Source organism: Cyanistes caeruleus, chromosome 27 (assembly GCF_971803275.1).
Source record: "Cyanistes caeruleus chromosome 27, bCyaCae1.hap1.1, whole genome shotgun sequence".
NCBI lineage: Eukaryota > Metazoa > Chordata > Aves > Passeriformes > Paridae > Cyanistes > Cyanistes caeruleus.
Window position 1 is genome coordinate 938,731 of NC_141727.1, and position 15,950 is coordinate 954,680.

At 62.7% G+C, this 15,950-nt stretch overlaps 2 protein-coding genes across 9 annotated transcripts in view; both read right to left on the minus strand.

Annotated features, from left to right (window-relative positions):
• Positions 1-535: 535 nt before the first annotated feature.
• ITGA2B (integrin subunit alpha 2b) lies at positions 536-8,465 on the minus strand. Its single transcript, XM_086864197.1, has 30 exons — positions 8,306-8,465; positions 8,093-8,232; positions 7,915-8,012; positions 7,669-7,834; positions 7,549-7,598; positions 7,167-7,212; positions 6,862-6,987; positions 6,731-6,778; positions 6,441-6,484; positions 6,273-6,332; positions 6,083-6,135; positions 5,740-5,948; positions 5,467-5,649; positions 5,306-5,351; positions 5,125-5,229; positions 4,950-5,005; positions 4,700-4,851; positions 4,370-4,495; positions 3,575-3,645; positions 3,354-3,501; positions 2,809-2,901; positions 2,646-2,725; positions 2,445-2,525; positions 2,274-2,376; positions 2,051-2,203; positions 1,860-1,970; positions 1,611-1,724; positions 1,280-1,387; positions 1,082-1,204; positions 536-783 (listed from the first exon to the last, which is right to left on the minus strand). Exons 1-30 carry the CDS (start codon positions 8,452-8,454, stop codon positions 658-660), a joined length of 3,168 nt encoding a protein of 1,055 aa, XP_086720323.1. The 5' UTR covers positions 8,455-8,465; the 3' UTR covers positions 536-657.
• Positions 8,466-9,836: 1,371 nt separating this feature from the next.
• Positions 9,837-15,950, minus strand: part of GPATCH8 (G-patch domain containing 8) — a 55,811-nt gene continuing 49,697 nt past the window's right edge. For 7 of the 8 annotated variants that reach the window (XM_086864198.1, XM_086864199.1, XM_086864200.1 and 4 more), the window contains one exon: positions 9,837-15,774. In XM_086864198.1, coding sequence (XP_086720324.1) covers positions 11,949-15,774 — 3,826 coding nt within the window. In that variant the 3' untranslated portion in view covers positions 9,837-11,948. The remainder of the gene's footprint in view (positions 15,775-15,950) is intronic. The other variant, XM_086864202.1, reaches the window with a different exon arrangement.

Genomic DNA, 15,950 nt, shown 5'->3' on the forward strand with positions numbered 1-15,950 from the left:
CACCGGCATCCCGGGACTGACCCTGGTATCGGCAGCGGCAGCTCAGGACCCACCCCCGATATCGGCACCGACCCCGGGATCCACCGCTGACAGGACTCACTCCGGTTCTGGCACCGACAGCCTTGCCCTGCCCCCGGTACCGCACGGGCCTCCCGGGACCCATTCCCGGCTCCACTCCAAGCCCCGGGACAGGGACGTGGTACCGGCACCAGCGTCCCGGGACTTCCTTGAGCCTCAGTGGCCCCCGGTACCTCAGCGGCATTTCGGGACTGGCCTTCGGCGCTGCCCCGATCCCCCGGTGCCGTCCCTGGGACTGACCCCGGTACCGTGACCCACCCACGGTAGCAGCAGCGGCCCCGCTATGGATCCCCCAGCGCTGCACCGGGGCTGACCCCGGCACCAACCCCCCCACTGCCCTGGGGCACCCCAAAAGGGCACACAAGAGGGGACATTCTCCCCAAAAGCGTGCCCTGTCCCCCGCCAGACCCCCCCCTGCGGGTCCGGGGGACACAACCACAGCCCCATGGGCAGCACCTGAGGACAGAGAAGGGATTTATTGTCCGGGGGGAACAGAGCGGGGCTGGGGTCCCACGGGCACGGGGGGTTGGGGAATGGGAGCTGGATGGGGGTGGGGCACAGGGGTCCCCGGGGACACCGCTAGTCCTGGGCACCCCCCAGCTCCTGGGCACCCCCCGGCTCCTGGGCACCCCCCGGCTCCTGGGCACCCCCCGGCTCCTGCATGTCCCCCTCGGCAGGTGGCCGCGTCCTCTTGAAGAAACCGGTCTGCAAGGGGACACAGCGACAGTCGGGCCCTGGGGGACCCCGCGGCACACAGGGCCCCCCAGAGATCCCTGTGGCACCACCGCAGGGACCCCATGACATCACTCCTGAGGGACCCCCTGGCACCAGCCTCGGGACCCCACAGTGTCACCCTCCCGGGACTGCTGCTGTCCCCCCGTCCTGTCCCACAGCCCCCACCCCCAGCACTATGGCCCATGGCTCATGGTCCCTCTGGTGCCAGTGAGACCCCATCACCGTGGTGAATGTCACCAGTCCCCAGTGTTCCCCCGTGCCCACTCACGTTCCACAGGAGGAGGATGAGGAGGGTGAGGAGCAGGAGCCCGGCCAGGACCCCCAGCACCACCCACCACACTGGCACAGCCCCCTCGCCCCCGGGGCTGGCACGCACCAAGCGGGTGTCAATCTGCAGAGGGACAGCTGAGTGACACCGCTGCCACCACGGCCTGTCCCTGTGTCCCCACGCCCACGCCGGCTCTACCTCAGCCTTGCCGGTGGGCAGGACCCGGGGCTGGACGCGGTAGGGCATGGCCGAGGTGTTAAACCACGCTTGGGACTGGATGACGAACTGCGTCAGGAGGTGCTCCCGCTAGGGACAGATGAGGGGACACGCAGGGGACACGTAGGGGACACGTAGGGGACACATGGGAACCGGGCATCAGGGGTGCTGGCAGATAGCAGAGCACTCGTGACCCCAGCCAGGGCATCCCCAGGGCGCTCTCTGGGGAGCACCGTGCAGGAGGGGACATTGCAGGGATGCCCCGGGGCTACAATGCCACCCCGTCCCCTCTGTCCCCAGGAGGCGACAGTACCTGCTGCAGGGTGTCCATCCAGAGCAGGGTGTGGACACTGACCAGTGCCCGCTGGTCCTTGCCCAGGCTGGGCACGTGGCAGGTGATGTCCACGCACGTGGCATTGTCACAGTCCTGAGGGACATGGTGGGTGTCGGGGGGTCCCCACCCCAGGGGACACTGCCAGCCCTTTGCCCACCACGGGCTGCAGGTCGCCAGGGCCACCCTGGCACCCGCAGCCGTCTCGGCCCGCCCGGGCCACCCGCTCACCAGGCGGAGGAGCTGCCCCAGGCCGGCTCCCGGCGGCGGCTCCGCGTCCCGGCGCTCCCGCTGCTGGCTGCCGTTCCCGGGCGCTGCGGCCGCCGGAGCGGAGATCTCCAGCTGGAAGGGACACGGCGGGGATGTGCAGATCCCTGGGTGTCCCAGCGCCCGCCGCTGGACAGCGCTGCCGCAGCCCCTACCTGGTCGGGGTTGAGGGCGGGGTGGTGGGAGCAGTTCATGCCCCCCTCGGTGCCCAGCTCCAGCAGGTAGAGCACGACGTGGTCGCCCAGCAGGTGGGGGACGGCGAGGCTCAGAGTGACCCCGCTGACGGTGCCGGGACCTTTGTTGTGGAGCTGCGGGAGGAGGGCGGGGTGATGGCCAGCACACGGATTGACGCGGGGAGGGGACAGAGGGGACATCTACCTCATAGACGTGCTCCACCTTGATGCCGTGGTCCTCGAGCCGCTGGCTGCCCTCCAGCCGGTGCCAGCTCGTGGGCAGCACCATCACGGCAGGCAGGGAGTTGCTGGTGGGAGAGGGGGGTCAGTGTCCCCCTTTGTCCCCCCATTATCCCCAGGTCCCGCAGGCCCTCACCCTCGCAGCTCCATCTCTGCCTCTGCCTCCACGGGCACTGTCACCGTCACCGACGCGTTGCTGGGGCTGGGGCTGTTCTTGCTGTGGGGACACAGCGAGATGAGGGATGGACGCTGAGTTTGGGGACATGCTGAGGACACCGAGACCGAGGTGCCAGTGTCCCAGCAGTGAGTGGGGGGCAGGGGGACAGCAGGGTGTCACCTCCGCAGCTGGAGGTGGAAGGTGATGGCATCTCCCATGTCCTCCAGCCCGGACACGCTCAGCTCCATGTCCACGGTGATCTGGGGGACAGCAGAGGAGAGGGGCAGCTGGGTGACCAGCCCCAGGGGGTGACAGGCACGGCAGGGTCCCCCCATCCCCTTACCTGGGCCCCTGCTTTCATGGGGTTGCCCAACTCGCAGAGCACCACGTGGGTCCCGTTCTCTTTCTTGGGGTTGCAGCTCAGCTTCTCCTGCCCCTGTGGGGTGGGGACATGGGATGGGGACACATCATGGACCCTGTCATGAACCAACCATGCTGGGGACCTGCATGAGCTGAGGGAAGGGCTTGAACCTCACACCCAGGGCACCCCTGGACACCCATCTCCAATGGGACCCTGTGGAGAGTGACGGCCACCAAGGGCAGGACATGAACCCCCTCAATCCAGGATCTCTGGGCACCCATCCCCACCAGGCAGTCCCACAGAGGATGATGAGGATGAAGGACACAGTGTGAGCCCCCCGATTTGGGTCACCCCCTGTGCTGGGTACCTCCATGGGGGGTGACATCCACCAAGGACAGTTTGAGCCCCCCACCCTGGGCACCCCCAAGGAGGGTGACAGTAATGGCAGGGCATGAGCCCCCCCCAGCCCAGACACCACCAAGAACAGAATATGAACGCCCCCAGGGTCACCCCCGCTCCACACGGACCGGGATGCTGCTGCGGGCAGCCTGATAGTGGGTGCCGGGGGGCAGCTGCACCCTCAGCTCCGCCTCGAAGGCGCCTTCACCCGCGTTGGTGGCGTTGGCGCGCAGGGACAGCGTGGCCTCGGCCCCGATCAGCAGGCGTTGGCTGGGGCTGGGGGACATGGGGACAGAGCTCAGCACCCCGGGGGGACACCGAGCACTCCCTCAGCCCCCCCGGTGCTCACGTGTCGGCAGCCAAGTGGAGGTCGGGGACACAGAGGTTGTCATCGCCACAGTCCTCCAGGATGATGTGGGTCTGGGAGGGGACAGGGAGGGAACAGGGGGAGCCACCCGTCCAGGATGAGGTGTGGGAGGGGGAGTCACTGGGGACAGCAGAGGGCACGGGGGTGGCATCCTGGGGAGGGATTGAGCTGGTGGAGGGGCCAGAGGGGACATCCCAGAGGGAAGATTTGGGACAGTGCAGAGAGGGGACATTCCAGGGAGAGACCGGGAATGGAGGGGAGGGAGGTGACATCTCCGAGAGGGAAGAATGGGGACAGCAGAACCCGGGGACGACTGCTCAAGGACCCTGAGACACACCAAGGAGGGAGCAGGGACAGCAGGGGGACATCCAGGGGAGGGACTGGGGATGGCAGAAGGAACAGAAGGGGACATTCTGGGGGTTGGGAATGGGGACAGTGCTGGGTACAGAGGGGACATCCTGGCGAGGGACTGGGGACCACAGGGTGGGCACAGATGGCGGAACAGGACGGACACACCAGGGAGTGGCAGGGACAGTGTGGGGGCACATTCCAGGGGGAATGAGGGACAGTGGAGGGGGTAGGAGCCACATCCCAGTGGAAACCAGGGAGTCGTGGGGGACAGGGGTAATGTCCCAGGGATTGTTGGGGACACTGGCACAGGCTGGGGACCCCAGAGCTGAGCACACTCAAGCTGGGGGTACCCACGTGTGCCCTGGCCCAACTGTGGGGATGAGCCAACCTCACGGTGATGTCCACCCACAGCCATGTCCCCCCTACCTGTGCCTGCACCAGGGTGTCCCCATAGAGCACCAACTCCTGGGCCTCTCCTTCCGGCATCAGGGCCACGCTCAGGGCCACGCTCAGGGCCACCGGGCTCAGCTTGTCCTTGAACTCGGCCTTGTCCTGGGGACACCCATGGGCAGAGCACTCTGGAGGGCACCCCGTGCCCCAGAGCCCCCACCCCTGTCCCCACCCTCCTGGGACGGGGGGACACCGTTATTCCCAATCCCTGGTCCCATCCTGGCTGGAGATGCCACATCCCAATTCCTGTTCCCCACCCTCCATGGGTTGTCCCCGCCCTGTGTCGCGCTGTCCCCGTGCCTGTACCCGCAGGTAGGCGGTGAGGTTCCTGCACACAGGGGGTGTCCCCGCTGCCACCACCAGCTTCTCCTGCCAGGACGGTTGGTGTCCCTGCAGCAGCAGGACCCTCCGCGACTGCCGGGGCTTCAGCCGGTCCAGCTGCAGCTCAGCATCCAGGTCTGGTGGGGAACAGGAGGGTGGCACTGGTGACACCCGTGGTGACACCCCAGCAGTGCCCGTGTGACAGCGGTGCCCCCCGGGTGACACTGGCACTCACAGATGCGCTTAGGGATGTGCTGGCCCGTCACGCTGACACAAAACACCACCTGGAAACTGCGGGGGGACAACACCAACAGGTGCTCAGGGACCTGTCCTGTGCCCACGGTGGTGTCCCCACGGTCATGTCCCCATAGTGACCCCATGACAGTGTCCCCAGGGCAGTGTCTCCTCACCAGCTGACGTGGAGCCCGGAGCTGGGCAGGTCACAGTTCAGGTTCTCAGGATTCAGCCCGTCGGGGACACTCAGCTGGGTCTGGGCCACCACCACGGGTAATCCCCTGGGGCACGGGAACATTGCTGAGGTGCCAGGGACCCAACGGGGACCCCCGGGCCACCGCAGGGACGGGCACTCACCGGTACACGGCCACCTTGTGCGCCCCGTAAGCCCCCACGAGCAGATCTGCAGGGACAAGCAGAGGGTCGGTGCCAGGCTGGTGACACCGGGCTGGTGACACCGGGCTGGCGACACCGGAGTGGCAGGACGGTGGCAGGGCGGTGTCGTGTCAGGGCTGTACCCGCGTAGCCGTTGCCGTCCAGGTCGGTGGCACCACGCAGCGCGAAGCCGAAGGCGGCGGGGCCGGGGAAGGGGCTGTCGAGGCGCTGGGTGGGCACCGGGGCCAGCCCCTCACTCTGCCCGCGGAAGATGAAGACCTGCCCGCTGCCACTGTCACCCCCCTGCGGGGCGCCCACGGCCACGTCTGGGGACAAAAGGGACGCGAGTACCCACCCGTCCTCTCCTGCCTCAGTTTCCCCGAGGGGCGGATCTCCTCATGCCGCCCCACTGTTACCGCCGAAGCCGTCGTTGTCCAGGTCCCCGAGGCTGGCGATGGCGGCGGCGAAGCGGCCGTAGGGGTGGGTGCCCGTCAGGGTCTGGGGGGGCCCGGCGAGGGGCTGCTGTCCCCGGCCCAGGTAGAGGTAGAGACGCCCCAGCTCGCTGCGCTGCCCGTCGGAGCGCCGGGCCAGGTACAGGGGTGCACCCACCAGCAGGTCATCCTTCCTGTGCCCGGCACGGGGTCAGGGTCAGGGCCCGCAGCTTTGGGGCCGGGGGGCACCCAGCGGGGTGCCAGGCACGGGGCAGCACCCCCGGGTGTCCCCATGGAGCGGGGGGGACACCGCTGTCCCTGCTCTCACCCGTCCCCATCGACATCGGCCACTGCCACCGTGTGCCCGAAGTACGAAGCCACCTGGAAAGCGCCCGGGTACAGGGTGGCACTGGGGGTGCCAGGGGCACAGAAGGCGGGGGGCTGGGGGTGCGGGAGGTGCTGGGGTGCTATGGGATGGGGGCAGGAGGAGCACCGGGGGTGGCACAAGGTAGAGGTACCTGCTCGCTGGCGATGCCCCGCAGCCGGCTCAGGGTGTCCCCCGCGGAGAGGATCTCCACCTGCCCAGGGCAGTGTCAGACGCCAGGCCCAGCCCGGGGTGACACACGCTGGTGTCCCCTGGTGTCCCCGCGGCCAGGCGCTGGCGCCGGGCACTCCGGAGTACTCACCTCACCCCTCGTGTTGCTCTTGTTGGGGACCCCCACCACGTACTCTGCGGGGGATGAGAGCCCTGAGTGCCCCCTCTGGGGACATTGAGGGCGGCACGGGGACACCCCCGGCACTGGGGTGGGCACAGGGATACCCCTGGTGCTACATGGGGGCATGAGGGCACAGAGATGGACACGAGCCTGTCCTCCCACAACCTGTCCAGCCCCCTCGGGAAGGGAAGCAAGGTCACTCTGGAGCCCCGGGGTGCCCCAGGCTCATCAACCCCTGTTCCCTGCACCCTCAGCCTTACCTTTGGTTCTGGGGTTGCCATCAAACTCGCCCACAGCCACCGAGTACCCTGCAGGGACATGGCCACTGGTGACTCAGGGGTATCCGGGCAGGAGCTGGCAGTGGGGCAGGGTGCCTGTGCCCGCTGCTCACCCCGGTACCCGTCCTCGTAGTCCCAGGACACCGGTCCCGTGGGGCGCCCGGGGGTCCCCAGCCACAGCAGGGAGCTGCCGGTGAAGCGCCTGAGGATCTTGTTCAGCTCCACCGAGTACACGAGCCCTGGGGGACACCAGCACTGACGGGGCACCAGCTGCCACCCGCCCTGGGCTGCCGGTGCCACTGCGAGTGGCATTTATGGGGTACCCACCCACCGGGGGTGCCCTCCTCCGGCCGCGCCCACCCAAAGGGAGCACCCCTGGAGCACCAGCCGGGGGGGCACGCCGGCAGTACGGACTCACCCGAGAAGTAGTACCCGCCGGGGGCACCCAGCACCAGCGTCCCGTCCTGCGGGAGGAGCTGGCTCAGCACCGCCCCGGGGCACACCGGCATCCCCCCAAAGCATCCTCATCCAAGTGTCCCCCGCCCCAGTGTTTCTCATCATGGCATATCCCAGCCCACCATCTTCCCATCCTGGCACCTCCATCCCAGAATCCCCCCACTCCTGGGACCTCGCTTCCCGGAATTCCCACTCTAGCATCCCCCACATCGGCACCCCAACATCCCCCGCCGTGACACCCAGGTACCATCCCTACCCTCGAGCATCGCAGGGGCGCCACCTCCCGATCCCCCCAAGGCTCCCGAGCCCCCCGAGTCCCCCAGGCCCCTCAAGTCCCCTCTCACCGGGGTGACAGCGGCGCTGAAGCCGATCTCGCAGTAGCGCTTGTCGTGCACTGAGGGCACAGGGCAGGGTCAGACGGAGGAGGGGTTGGGGGCCCCCCTCGTCCCCCGGTCCCCTCTCACCGTAGTTCCTCTGGCGGTAGGTGCTGGCCATGGTCTGGTCTCGGCAGGGCGAGTACCACACCGCGCTCCGCTGGCCCGAGCTCCACACGAAGCAGGCGCCCGTCGGGGTGCGGAACGCCTCTTGCTGCCCTTCCATGGCGTTCCAGTGCTGCAGCGGGGCACAGGCCTGGGCACGGCCGTGAGAGGGGCTGGCTGCCCACCCCGCCGCCACCCAGGCCTGCCCACATCCCCTCCGGATGAACCCACCACCAGATTGCCGTCCCAGCTGGTGACGGACGCTCCCAGCCACTGGTGAGACTTGAAGGTGCGGAGCTCCAAGGTGCCCTGGCTCTGGCTCTCGTCCCCTGGGGGAGCGGGAGAGGGGGAATGTGCGGAGCCGGCATCACCCCCGCGCCCACCCCCCCGCCCCACGGCAACCACGCACCCGCAGGGTCGATGGGGAGGGGGTGGCATGAATTGTTGCAGGTCTTGTTGCGGTCCCAGGAGCAGAGGAAGACGGCGCCGGGCCGAGTCACGCCGGGCTGGGAGGTGTTGGCACGGGGGGCTCCCACCGCCACGCCGGGCCTGGGGGGCACAGCGGGGTCAGGGTCCGGTGGCGTGTGCCGTGCCCGACCCCGACACCCCGGTGCCTCCTTACTTCCCCACGCTCATGTGGAAATCCAGGGCGAAACCGAAATAGCTGCCGGGGGGTCCCTCGCAGATGGCGGGGGGGTCCTGGAGAAGCCCCAGCATGGGGGGCAGGCGCAGCCCCCCGAGGAGCAGCAGCACCCGCAGCAGCCCCATCATCACCCCGAAATGTGGCCACAGCCCCCGTCCCTGAGAGTCCCTGGCTTATCTCGGGGCACGCAGCTGGGGACGGGGCCAGCAGGAATGGGGAACACAGGAAGGGCCCCCCCGGCCGCTCATCCGCTCCTGCGGGGAGCCAGAGGAGTGCGGGGGAGCCCGATGCGGCTGCAGCAGGGGACAGGAGGTGGCAGTGCCACCGGGAGACACGGCCACGGGCTGGGGGGACGCGGCCACAGCAGCCTGGGCCCATCGTCCGCCGGGGCCGCACCCATCCTGGCGTGGCTATTTCGGGGTGCAGGCAGTAGGAACCAGCGGAAATGTGGCGAGGAGCGGTGAGGACAGCGGGGCATCCCGATATGTCAGCCGGATGGAGCTGACAGCACCGAGCCCGCCCGCACTGGGTATCACCCTCCCAGTGTCCCCTTCCCCAGGGCAGGGACACCCCAAACCCCTGCCAGGGAGAGGCAGCACCGGCGCTGTGCAGGGAAATGGCTCTGCCAAGGGACCGGGGGCAGGGTGGGCACAGCACACGGCCAGGCCAGCAAGGCGTGTCATTGTCCCTGTCCCCGTGGAAGAGCCGGGGCCCGCAGCCTGTGGCAGCCGCGGGGGCTCAGCCGTGCCCGGACAGCGGCCTCAGCCCCTGAACCCACCTGCAGAATTAATTTTAACTCCATTAAGGACTCTCAGGCTGCCCGAGATTGCCGGGGGGTCCTCGGCCCAGCTCAGCGCCGGTGGCCGGGAGAGGCCCCGAGCATCATCCCCGGGAGCCAGCCCGTGTGAAACCGGGCTTTTCTCCTCTCCATCTCTGAAGCTGCAGGTGGGAAGCAGGACAGGGGACTCGGGGGATTTTGGGAGGCACACGGGGTCCCCGCAGAGCCAAACAGCACCTCGGCCCTTGAGAGGGGTCTGCTCCAGCACTTCAGAGCAGCTGCAGCCTCTTGGCTGCCCTGGAGCATCTGCAGCTGGAAGAGAATAGGATTTGCCCCTCCCAAATAAAGGGTTTAGTTGAGCCCGGATCAGCTCCGTGCCCCGGGAGCGGAGGACACCGGACTCGGGCGCAGCTGCTCCTCCTCGGGAGGTCTCATCCCCAGCTGGCAGCAGCATCTGAACCCAGCTGGAGCCCACAGCAGACCCCTCACAGCAATTAGAATTCTTTTTTGGCCAATTACTTCATTTCCTGTTTCTTTCAGCACTTCTGCAGCATCCCTCATCAGCCACCTCCTGCCAGGGCCACCGCCAGGGAAGGGCAGGTGGCACCCGGACCCCGACCCTGCTGGCATGTGCTGGAGGGGACTTTTTTCCTTTAATCAAACCAAGGCTTTGGAAACCAAGGAAAGGAGAGGGTTCTGGTGCTCTACACAGCAGCCCCCCACCACCACACCTTTTTATTTTTTTCCACAAATCATTGGTTTATTAGAAAGGTTTTTTTTCCCTCATTTTACAGCATATATATATATTTATATATATATCTTATGTGACAAAGTTAAATACAGTCTGTTTATGCTCGTTAAGTAATGACAGGTTAATTATTTTAGCGCTATCCTGAAGTCCAAAAACAATCCCTGCCCACAGTGTGATGGGGCCAGGGCACAGACGGGCCCTAAGAAGCTCAGCTCTGACAGTAACACTGAATTGTTCGGTATTTACAGGAAATTGAGTCCCTTTTTTGTGACTGCTGTCACTCTGACCTGCTCCAAAGTCTCATGTACACGGTGAGAAAGTTCAGGGGGATTTTGATCCTTTGACTCTGCCTGGTCTCATGCTGCACTCCAGGAGGGGACAGGAAAGAGGATGGGGAAGAGGATGGGGAAAGGAACAGGGATGTCACCACATCCTCACACTGCTCTGAAATCTCTCCCTCCAGCAGTGTTGGCCCAAGGGCTGTGCCAGCTGCAGTGCCCTGGCAGTGGGGACACAGGAGCTGTCCCCCACTGGGGTGGGGAAGCTCCCACGGGCAGCGTCACCTGAGCCAGGTGATGCTGGGAAATCCCTTACGGACTAAATTGGGGTAACCCCACGTGTGGGATGGGAACAGTCCCGAGGCTCCTCCTGCACCAGCAGGGTCTGCACATTACTGCTTCCAAAGGGGGGGAAAAGGAAAGGAAAAAGGAAAAAAAAAGGGCTCTCTGTACTCTGGGAGCACCCTGAATTCCTGCTGCTCCCCAGGCTGCTCCAATGCCCATTCCTATGGCAGGGAGGAACGCAGCATTACCTGCCAGAGTCAATGCTACCCCCACACCCCTCACCTTGCCCAAGTCTCACCTGTTTATTTTTTTTTCTTCTGCAAAATTCTAAATTTTTTTTTTGTTGTTTTTACATTTTATAGTACATAAAACCTTCAAAAATACATGAGCTTGATAAAATATACATGCTTAGCTGTTCTGCATCTAGCTGAAACTATAAATTGAACCTTTACAAGTGTCTTGGGTCACCTACAGCAAACATATTTACACAGAAGCCACCAGAACAAGTACCACTAAGAACTGGCTGTAAAAAATATTATTGCGATATACTACAAATGTAACCTTTGATAGGAGCTACAAAAAGCAGCATCTTTGTTTACAGAGTTCAGTGCAATTCTTTACATTAAAAAAAAAAATTCCTATAAATTAATAAGGAAACCATCAGTGTTACAGAGGAAAGAACACGCTTTACATCCTGGCCGCGCTCCCCCGTCCTCTGTATTGCTTCAATTCCTAACAGGATTTTCCTTCTCTCTCCCATCCCAGTGCCTCTTTCCCAACACCACAGAGGATGGAATTCAGAGTGATTTTTTCCCCCTTTCAGGAGAAGAGTGGTCAAAGCCCAGACTGGAATCCCAACCCCTGACCCAAGAACCCCTCTCCAGTCTGGGATATCCAGACATGGTCTGGAGCAGGAGACCGCAGATGCAGGATGGAGAAGGACGGGAGCTCTGCGTACACACACCGAGCTCCTCATCCTCTTTACACCAAGATCTTACTTCCACCTTTGCTGCTCACACCAAGAAAAACCCACGTGTGCAGTGACAGGGGCCAAGGAACCTCCTGCAACGCCTGAAAACGGAGGCCTCCTGCCCCTCCGCAGCTGACAGCTCCCGATGTTCCATCGCCAATTACAAGCCGGATTCAATCATGCTATTTTAATTAGATGACCTCATTAAAAGGACTCTTAGAGATCCTATTAGTGTGGATGAAACCTCATTTATCATATACAAAGTGGCAGAAGGAAGATGACCAAGTGTAAGAATCCAGGGGGAAAAAAAGCCTTTCCAAGAGTCTCGCTGTTCTAAAGGTGAAATGGTTCTTCCGGAGCGGTGCTGCTGCGTGCACGGAGGAGTTGGAGCGAGACATCCCTGGGACACAGCCAAGAGCCCAGCCCTCGAGCCTCCGGCTTCTTTGGCTGCTCAAGAGTGAAAGGAAATGCTCAGACCTCACCTGCCCGCTGGATCGACTCCAACCCCTTCCCAAAACGCCAAATATTCTCCTTCCTCCGAGGTTCCTTCATTTTGTCCTTCATGTGCCGTGGCTGGGTGGATGCTGCAAGTCCTGTCCTGAGAAAATGGGGTGCAGCAGGGGGTGGAGGTGCAGGGCCGTGGCAGCGGCAGCAGCCGCAGGCCTCGGGGCCAGGAGGGTCGGGTAGAGAGCGTGAGGGACAGGGTGGAAGGTGAAGGGGCCCGGGTGGATGGCGGATGCCGGAATGATGTGGATGGGGTGGCTGGCCAGGAATGTGGCGGGGTGCCCCGGAATAATCGAGTGGGTCAGGTGGGACAAGGAAATGGGAGTCAGGTGTGGCTGGGGGATGTGGTGGACCTGAGCGAGGGGCTGCGGGTGCGGGTGGGGGTGGATGCCGATGGCGGCGGCGGCGGCGGCAGCGTGGTGCTGCAGGATGGCGTGCTGCACCGTCGTGATGGATGTGGCTGACGCCGCCGCCGGCTGCTGGATGTGGATGGGCTGGAGTGCAGGCGCTGCCGGCGCCAGGGCTGCCGAGGCGGGGAAGGCCTTGACTTGTTTGGCCAGCAGCTGCTGCTGGATGTGCTGCTGGGCCGCCTGCTGCAGCTTGCTGTACTTTTCCATCTCCTCAGGGGTGAAGGTGATGGGCTGGCTCTCCAGTGGGGCTAGAGAGGAATCTTCTGCCCCCTCCCGATCTCCTTCCATGCTCGGTTCCCCGCTCTGAGGCACGTAGCCAGGAAAGTGCTCAACATCTGGAACTAAGGGCATCATACTCGTTTCCACTGGGACCGGCTGGTTGCTCCCATCCATAGGCTCCAGCCCATCACCATCGCTTGGATCCGAGAGGAAGTTGTGTGGCATGACCAGATCTCCGGAGCCAAAGCACTCGGGGAGTGCCGGCGCGTCCAGGGGAAGGGATGGCATCTCCACAGAGGCTTCATCACGTTTCTGCTCATCCAGAGGTTTGTCCTGAATTACCATCACCACGTCTTCCAGGAGAGACTGGCTGGCCAGCTGACCCTCCTCCATGCCTTGAGAACCATCCTCAGCATCTGACAGCTCCTGATCCTCGCCCCTCTCCAAGCCAGACTCCTCGTATCTTTTGGAGTTTGGTTTTCGAATGGTTGGCAGCTTCCCAATTAAGGGCAGAACCGGTTTGTTTCCTAAGGAAGGAGGCAGTTTGGGGCCAAAGTAGCCCTGGGGAGGATCTTTGAGCTTTATGCCCACCTTGTTTGCCCCTGACAGCATCTCATCAGTGACACAGGGCTTCTTCTCAACCTTCCTGGACTGCACCTTTTCCAGGAGCAGTTTTGCAGTGACCGAGTTCCTCTCCTCAGGACTGCAGTCCCCTTCCGAGGCCCGCCCTGTGCCAGAGCCACTGCTGTTCTGGGACAGGGAGCCAGATCCTTTCAGATCCTCTCCTTTGCCATCCTCCTTCTTCAGCAGCGACCCCTCACCTCGGCCTGTCCGGAAATAGTGAGGAGACTGGGAGCGATAGATCTTGGACCTGATGAAGTCCCTTCTGCCAGACCTTCGCTCCTCGGGGCTCTCGTGGCCCCGCGAGCCCTTCCGTGACAGGGACCTCTGTGAGTGGCTGCGGGTGCTGCGGCTGCGGTCCCGGCTGTAGCTGCGGCTGCGCTTCCAGCTGCGGCCCGTCACGCTGCGGCTCCTCCTCTTGCTCCGACTGCGGCTGCAGCTGCTGCTGCGGCTCCTGCCCCTGCTCCTCGATCTCGACCTGCCTCGAGGATGGGTTCGGCTCCTGCTCCGACTCCTGGACCTGCTCCTGCTCGAGCTGTAGTCGTCTTCCGATGAGGAGTATTTGCGCCGCTTCGAGCGGTGGTTTGAGCTGTTGTAGTCCGAGTCATCCTCCGAGTCCTGGGAGCGCTTGGAGTGGCAGCGGGAGCGGTCGCTGTAGTCGCTGTAGCTGTCGTCCGAGTAGCTCCTCTGGCGGCTGTAGCGGCTGTGCTCCGAGGACGCGTCCGAGCTGCTGGAGTAGGACCTGTGTGAGGAGCGCCTGCGGCCCGAGCGGGAGCGGCTGCGGGAGTGCTCGCTGCCCGAGTCGTAGTCATCGCTGTACTGTGACGGGGACTTCTGGTGGCAGTGCTTGCTGGGGGAGCCCTCGTCGCTGTCGTAGTCACCGCTGCTCTGCCGACTCCGGCGGCCGCTCCGAGCCTGGGACAGAGCCGGGCAGCGCCTCCTCGCACCAGGCACCTGCTGCAGCTCAGCCTTGTGTCTTTTGCTGCTGTGCTCTTGGCAGGAGTTACCCCCGTCCTCTTTCTTACCGCTGCTTCCCTCCTCAGCAGACAGAGATTTCCTCTGGGACTCCTGGGAGCACCGTTTTTTCTTCTGGAAATGGCTGCAGTCTTCAGAAGGTTCAGGTTTCGGTGCCCGGTCTGACTCCGTCAAAAGGGAGGATTTACCTTTTTTGTGCCTGTGTCTTTTCCGTTTCTTGGGTTTCTCTTCCCCCAGCTCAGTTTTCCGGGCCTTCTCCTCAGCTTCCTCCTTGTGTTTGCGTTTGTGTCTGCTGGACTTTTTGTGCTTCTTTTTCTTTTTGTGTTTATGGGACCTTCCAGATTTACTCTTACCCATTATACCCTTACTGCTGTCCTCTCCCTCTCCCTTACTGACGCTTCCCACACCGGACTCCTGCTTGCTCTGGGATTTGTTTTCCATTTTTTGAGTAGAACTGTTCCCTACACTTTCAGCCTCCTTGGCTTTGCTCACCTCACCAGGTTCCGTGCTCTGAGTGTTGTCTTTACAAAGCCCCCCTGGATCCTTGGATTTCTCTGCCCCTTTCCCTTTTGCATCCTTGTTACGGGAGAGCTTGAAGTCGAAGTACAGGGGGTTGCAGCTGTAGGACACAGAGGGCTCAGCTTTGGTGAAGATGAGTAACTCTGAAGGCCACTGCAGCGTTGTGCTCTCGTCCTTACTCAGAACAGGGAAAAAAGGTCCCGTGGGGTGCTTTGGTCCCTCAGAGCCATCTCTGCAGCCCAAGGCAGGAGGAGGAGCTTCTTTAGCAGTGTCTGGCTCGGGGGGATTGCCCTCTGGAAGGTGCTTGCTCTCCTGTGTATTTTCATTCTCTGGGATATCTTTTCGTTCTGTTTTGCCCTGCTGAGCTGCACTTTCAGTAGTACTCTGCTCCTTCTGCTGCCCCGTGCTCTCAGCAGCCTTTTCCGTGTGCTTGCTGGGTTTGGGTTTGGGGGAACTCCCCTTTTTTGCTTCGTGCGCGTTTTTTTTATTCGCATTTTCTGCTTCTGTTTGCTCAGTAGCCTTCATGAAAAGCAGGAACTGAAAGTTGGGCTTTACTTTACAGTGGGCTGGGGGAACATAGTGGTAATATTCTGGTTCCACAGCTGTTGGTCCATCTTCTCGTCTCATCTTTTTCAGTTTGGATAAGGTGCTGGCCAGAGCCCCACTCTCCTTGTCATGCTGGTCATCATCCTCTGCCTTGCCATCAGAATTATTGGTGCCTTCACCCTCCCCAGACTTCTGCAGGCTGCCAGCCTCTGAGGACCCCCTCTCATCACCTTTTGCCCCATCTGCAGAATTGGACTCATCCACATGGTCCTTGAAAACAGAAGCGATGGTCTCCAGCTTCACCGGGGTCTTCTTGGCGAAGGAAAAGGACACCCCAATCTTCTGCAGAGGAGCTCCCACAGAGCTCTTAATGCCAAAGCTGATGGCCTGTGCCCCCTGGGTGGGTGTCTGGCCTGGCATCACAGTGCCTTGTCCTGTGTTCAGGAATCCTCTGTCCGTGGTCATCTCTGTGGCCTGGCCTGAGCTCAACTGGACAAAGGAGCCGCTGTTGGCTGCGGAATCATCGTCGTCTCCACCTTCCTCGTCCACAGCCACCGTGGTGGTCCTGAACATGGGCCCACTTCCAGGAGCACTGGAACAGGGGAGAGAAAACACAGCTGATTGGTGTCCCTCTGTCCATCCCTCAGCAGAGACCATCTTACACAGCTCAAGTGCTCTTGCACCCAGACTCATGCATTAAAATATTATTATACAACCACTCCAAGTTTTTAATAATATTAAATTACTGAAAAAAATGTATTGCTGGAT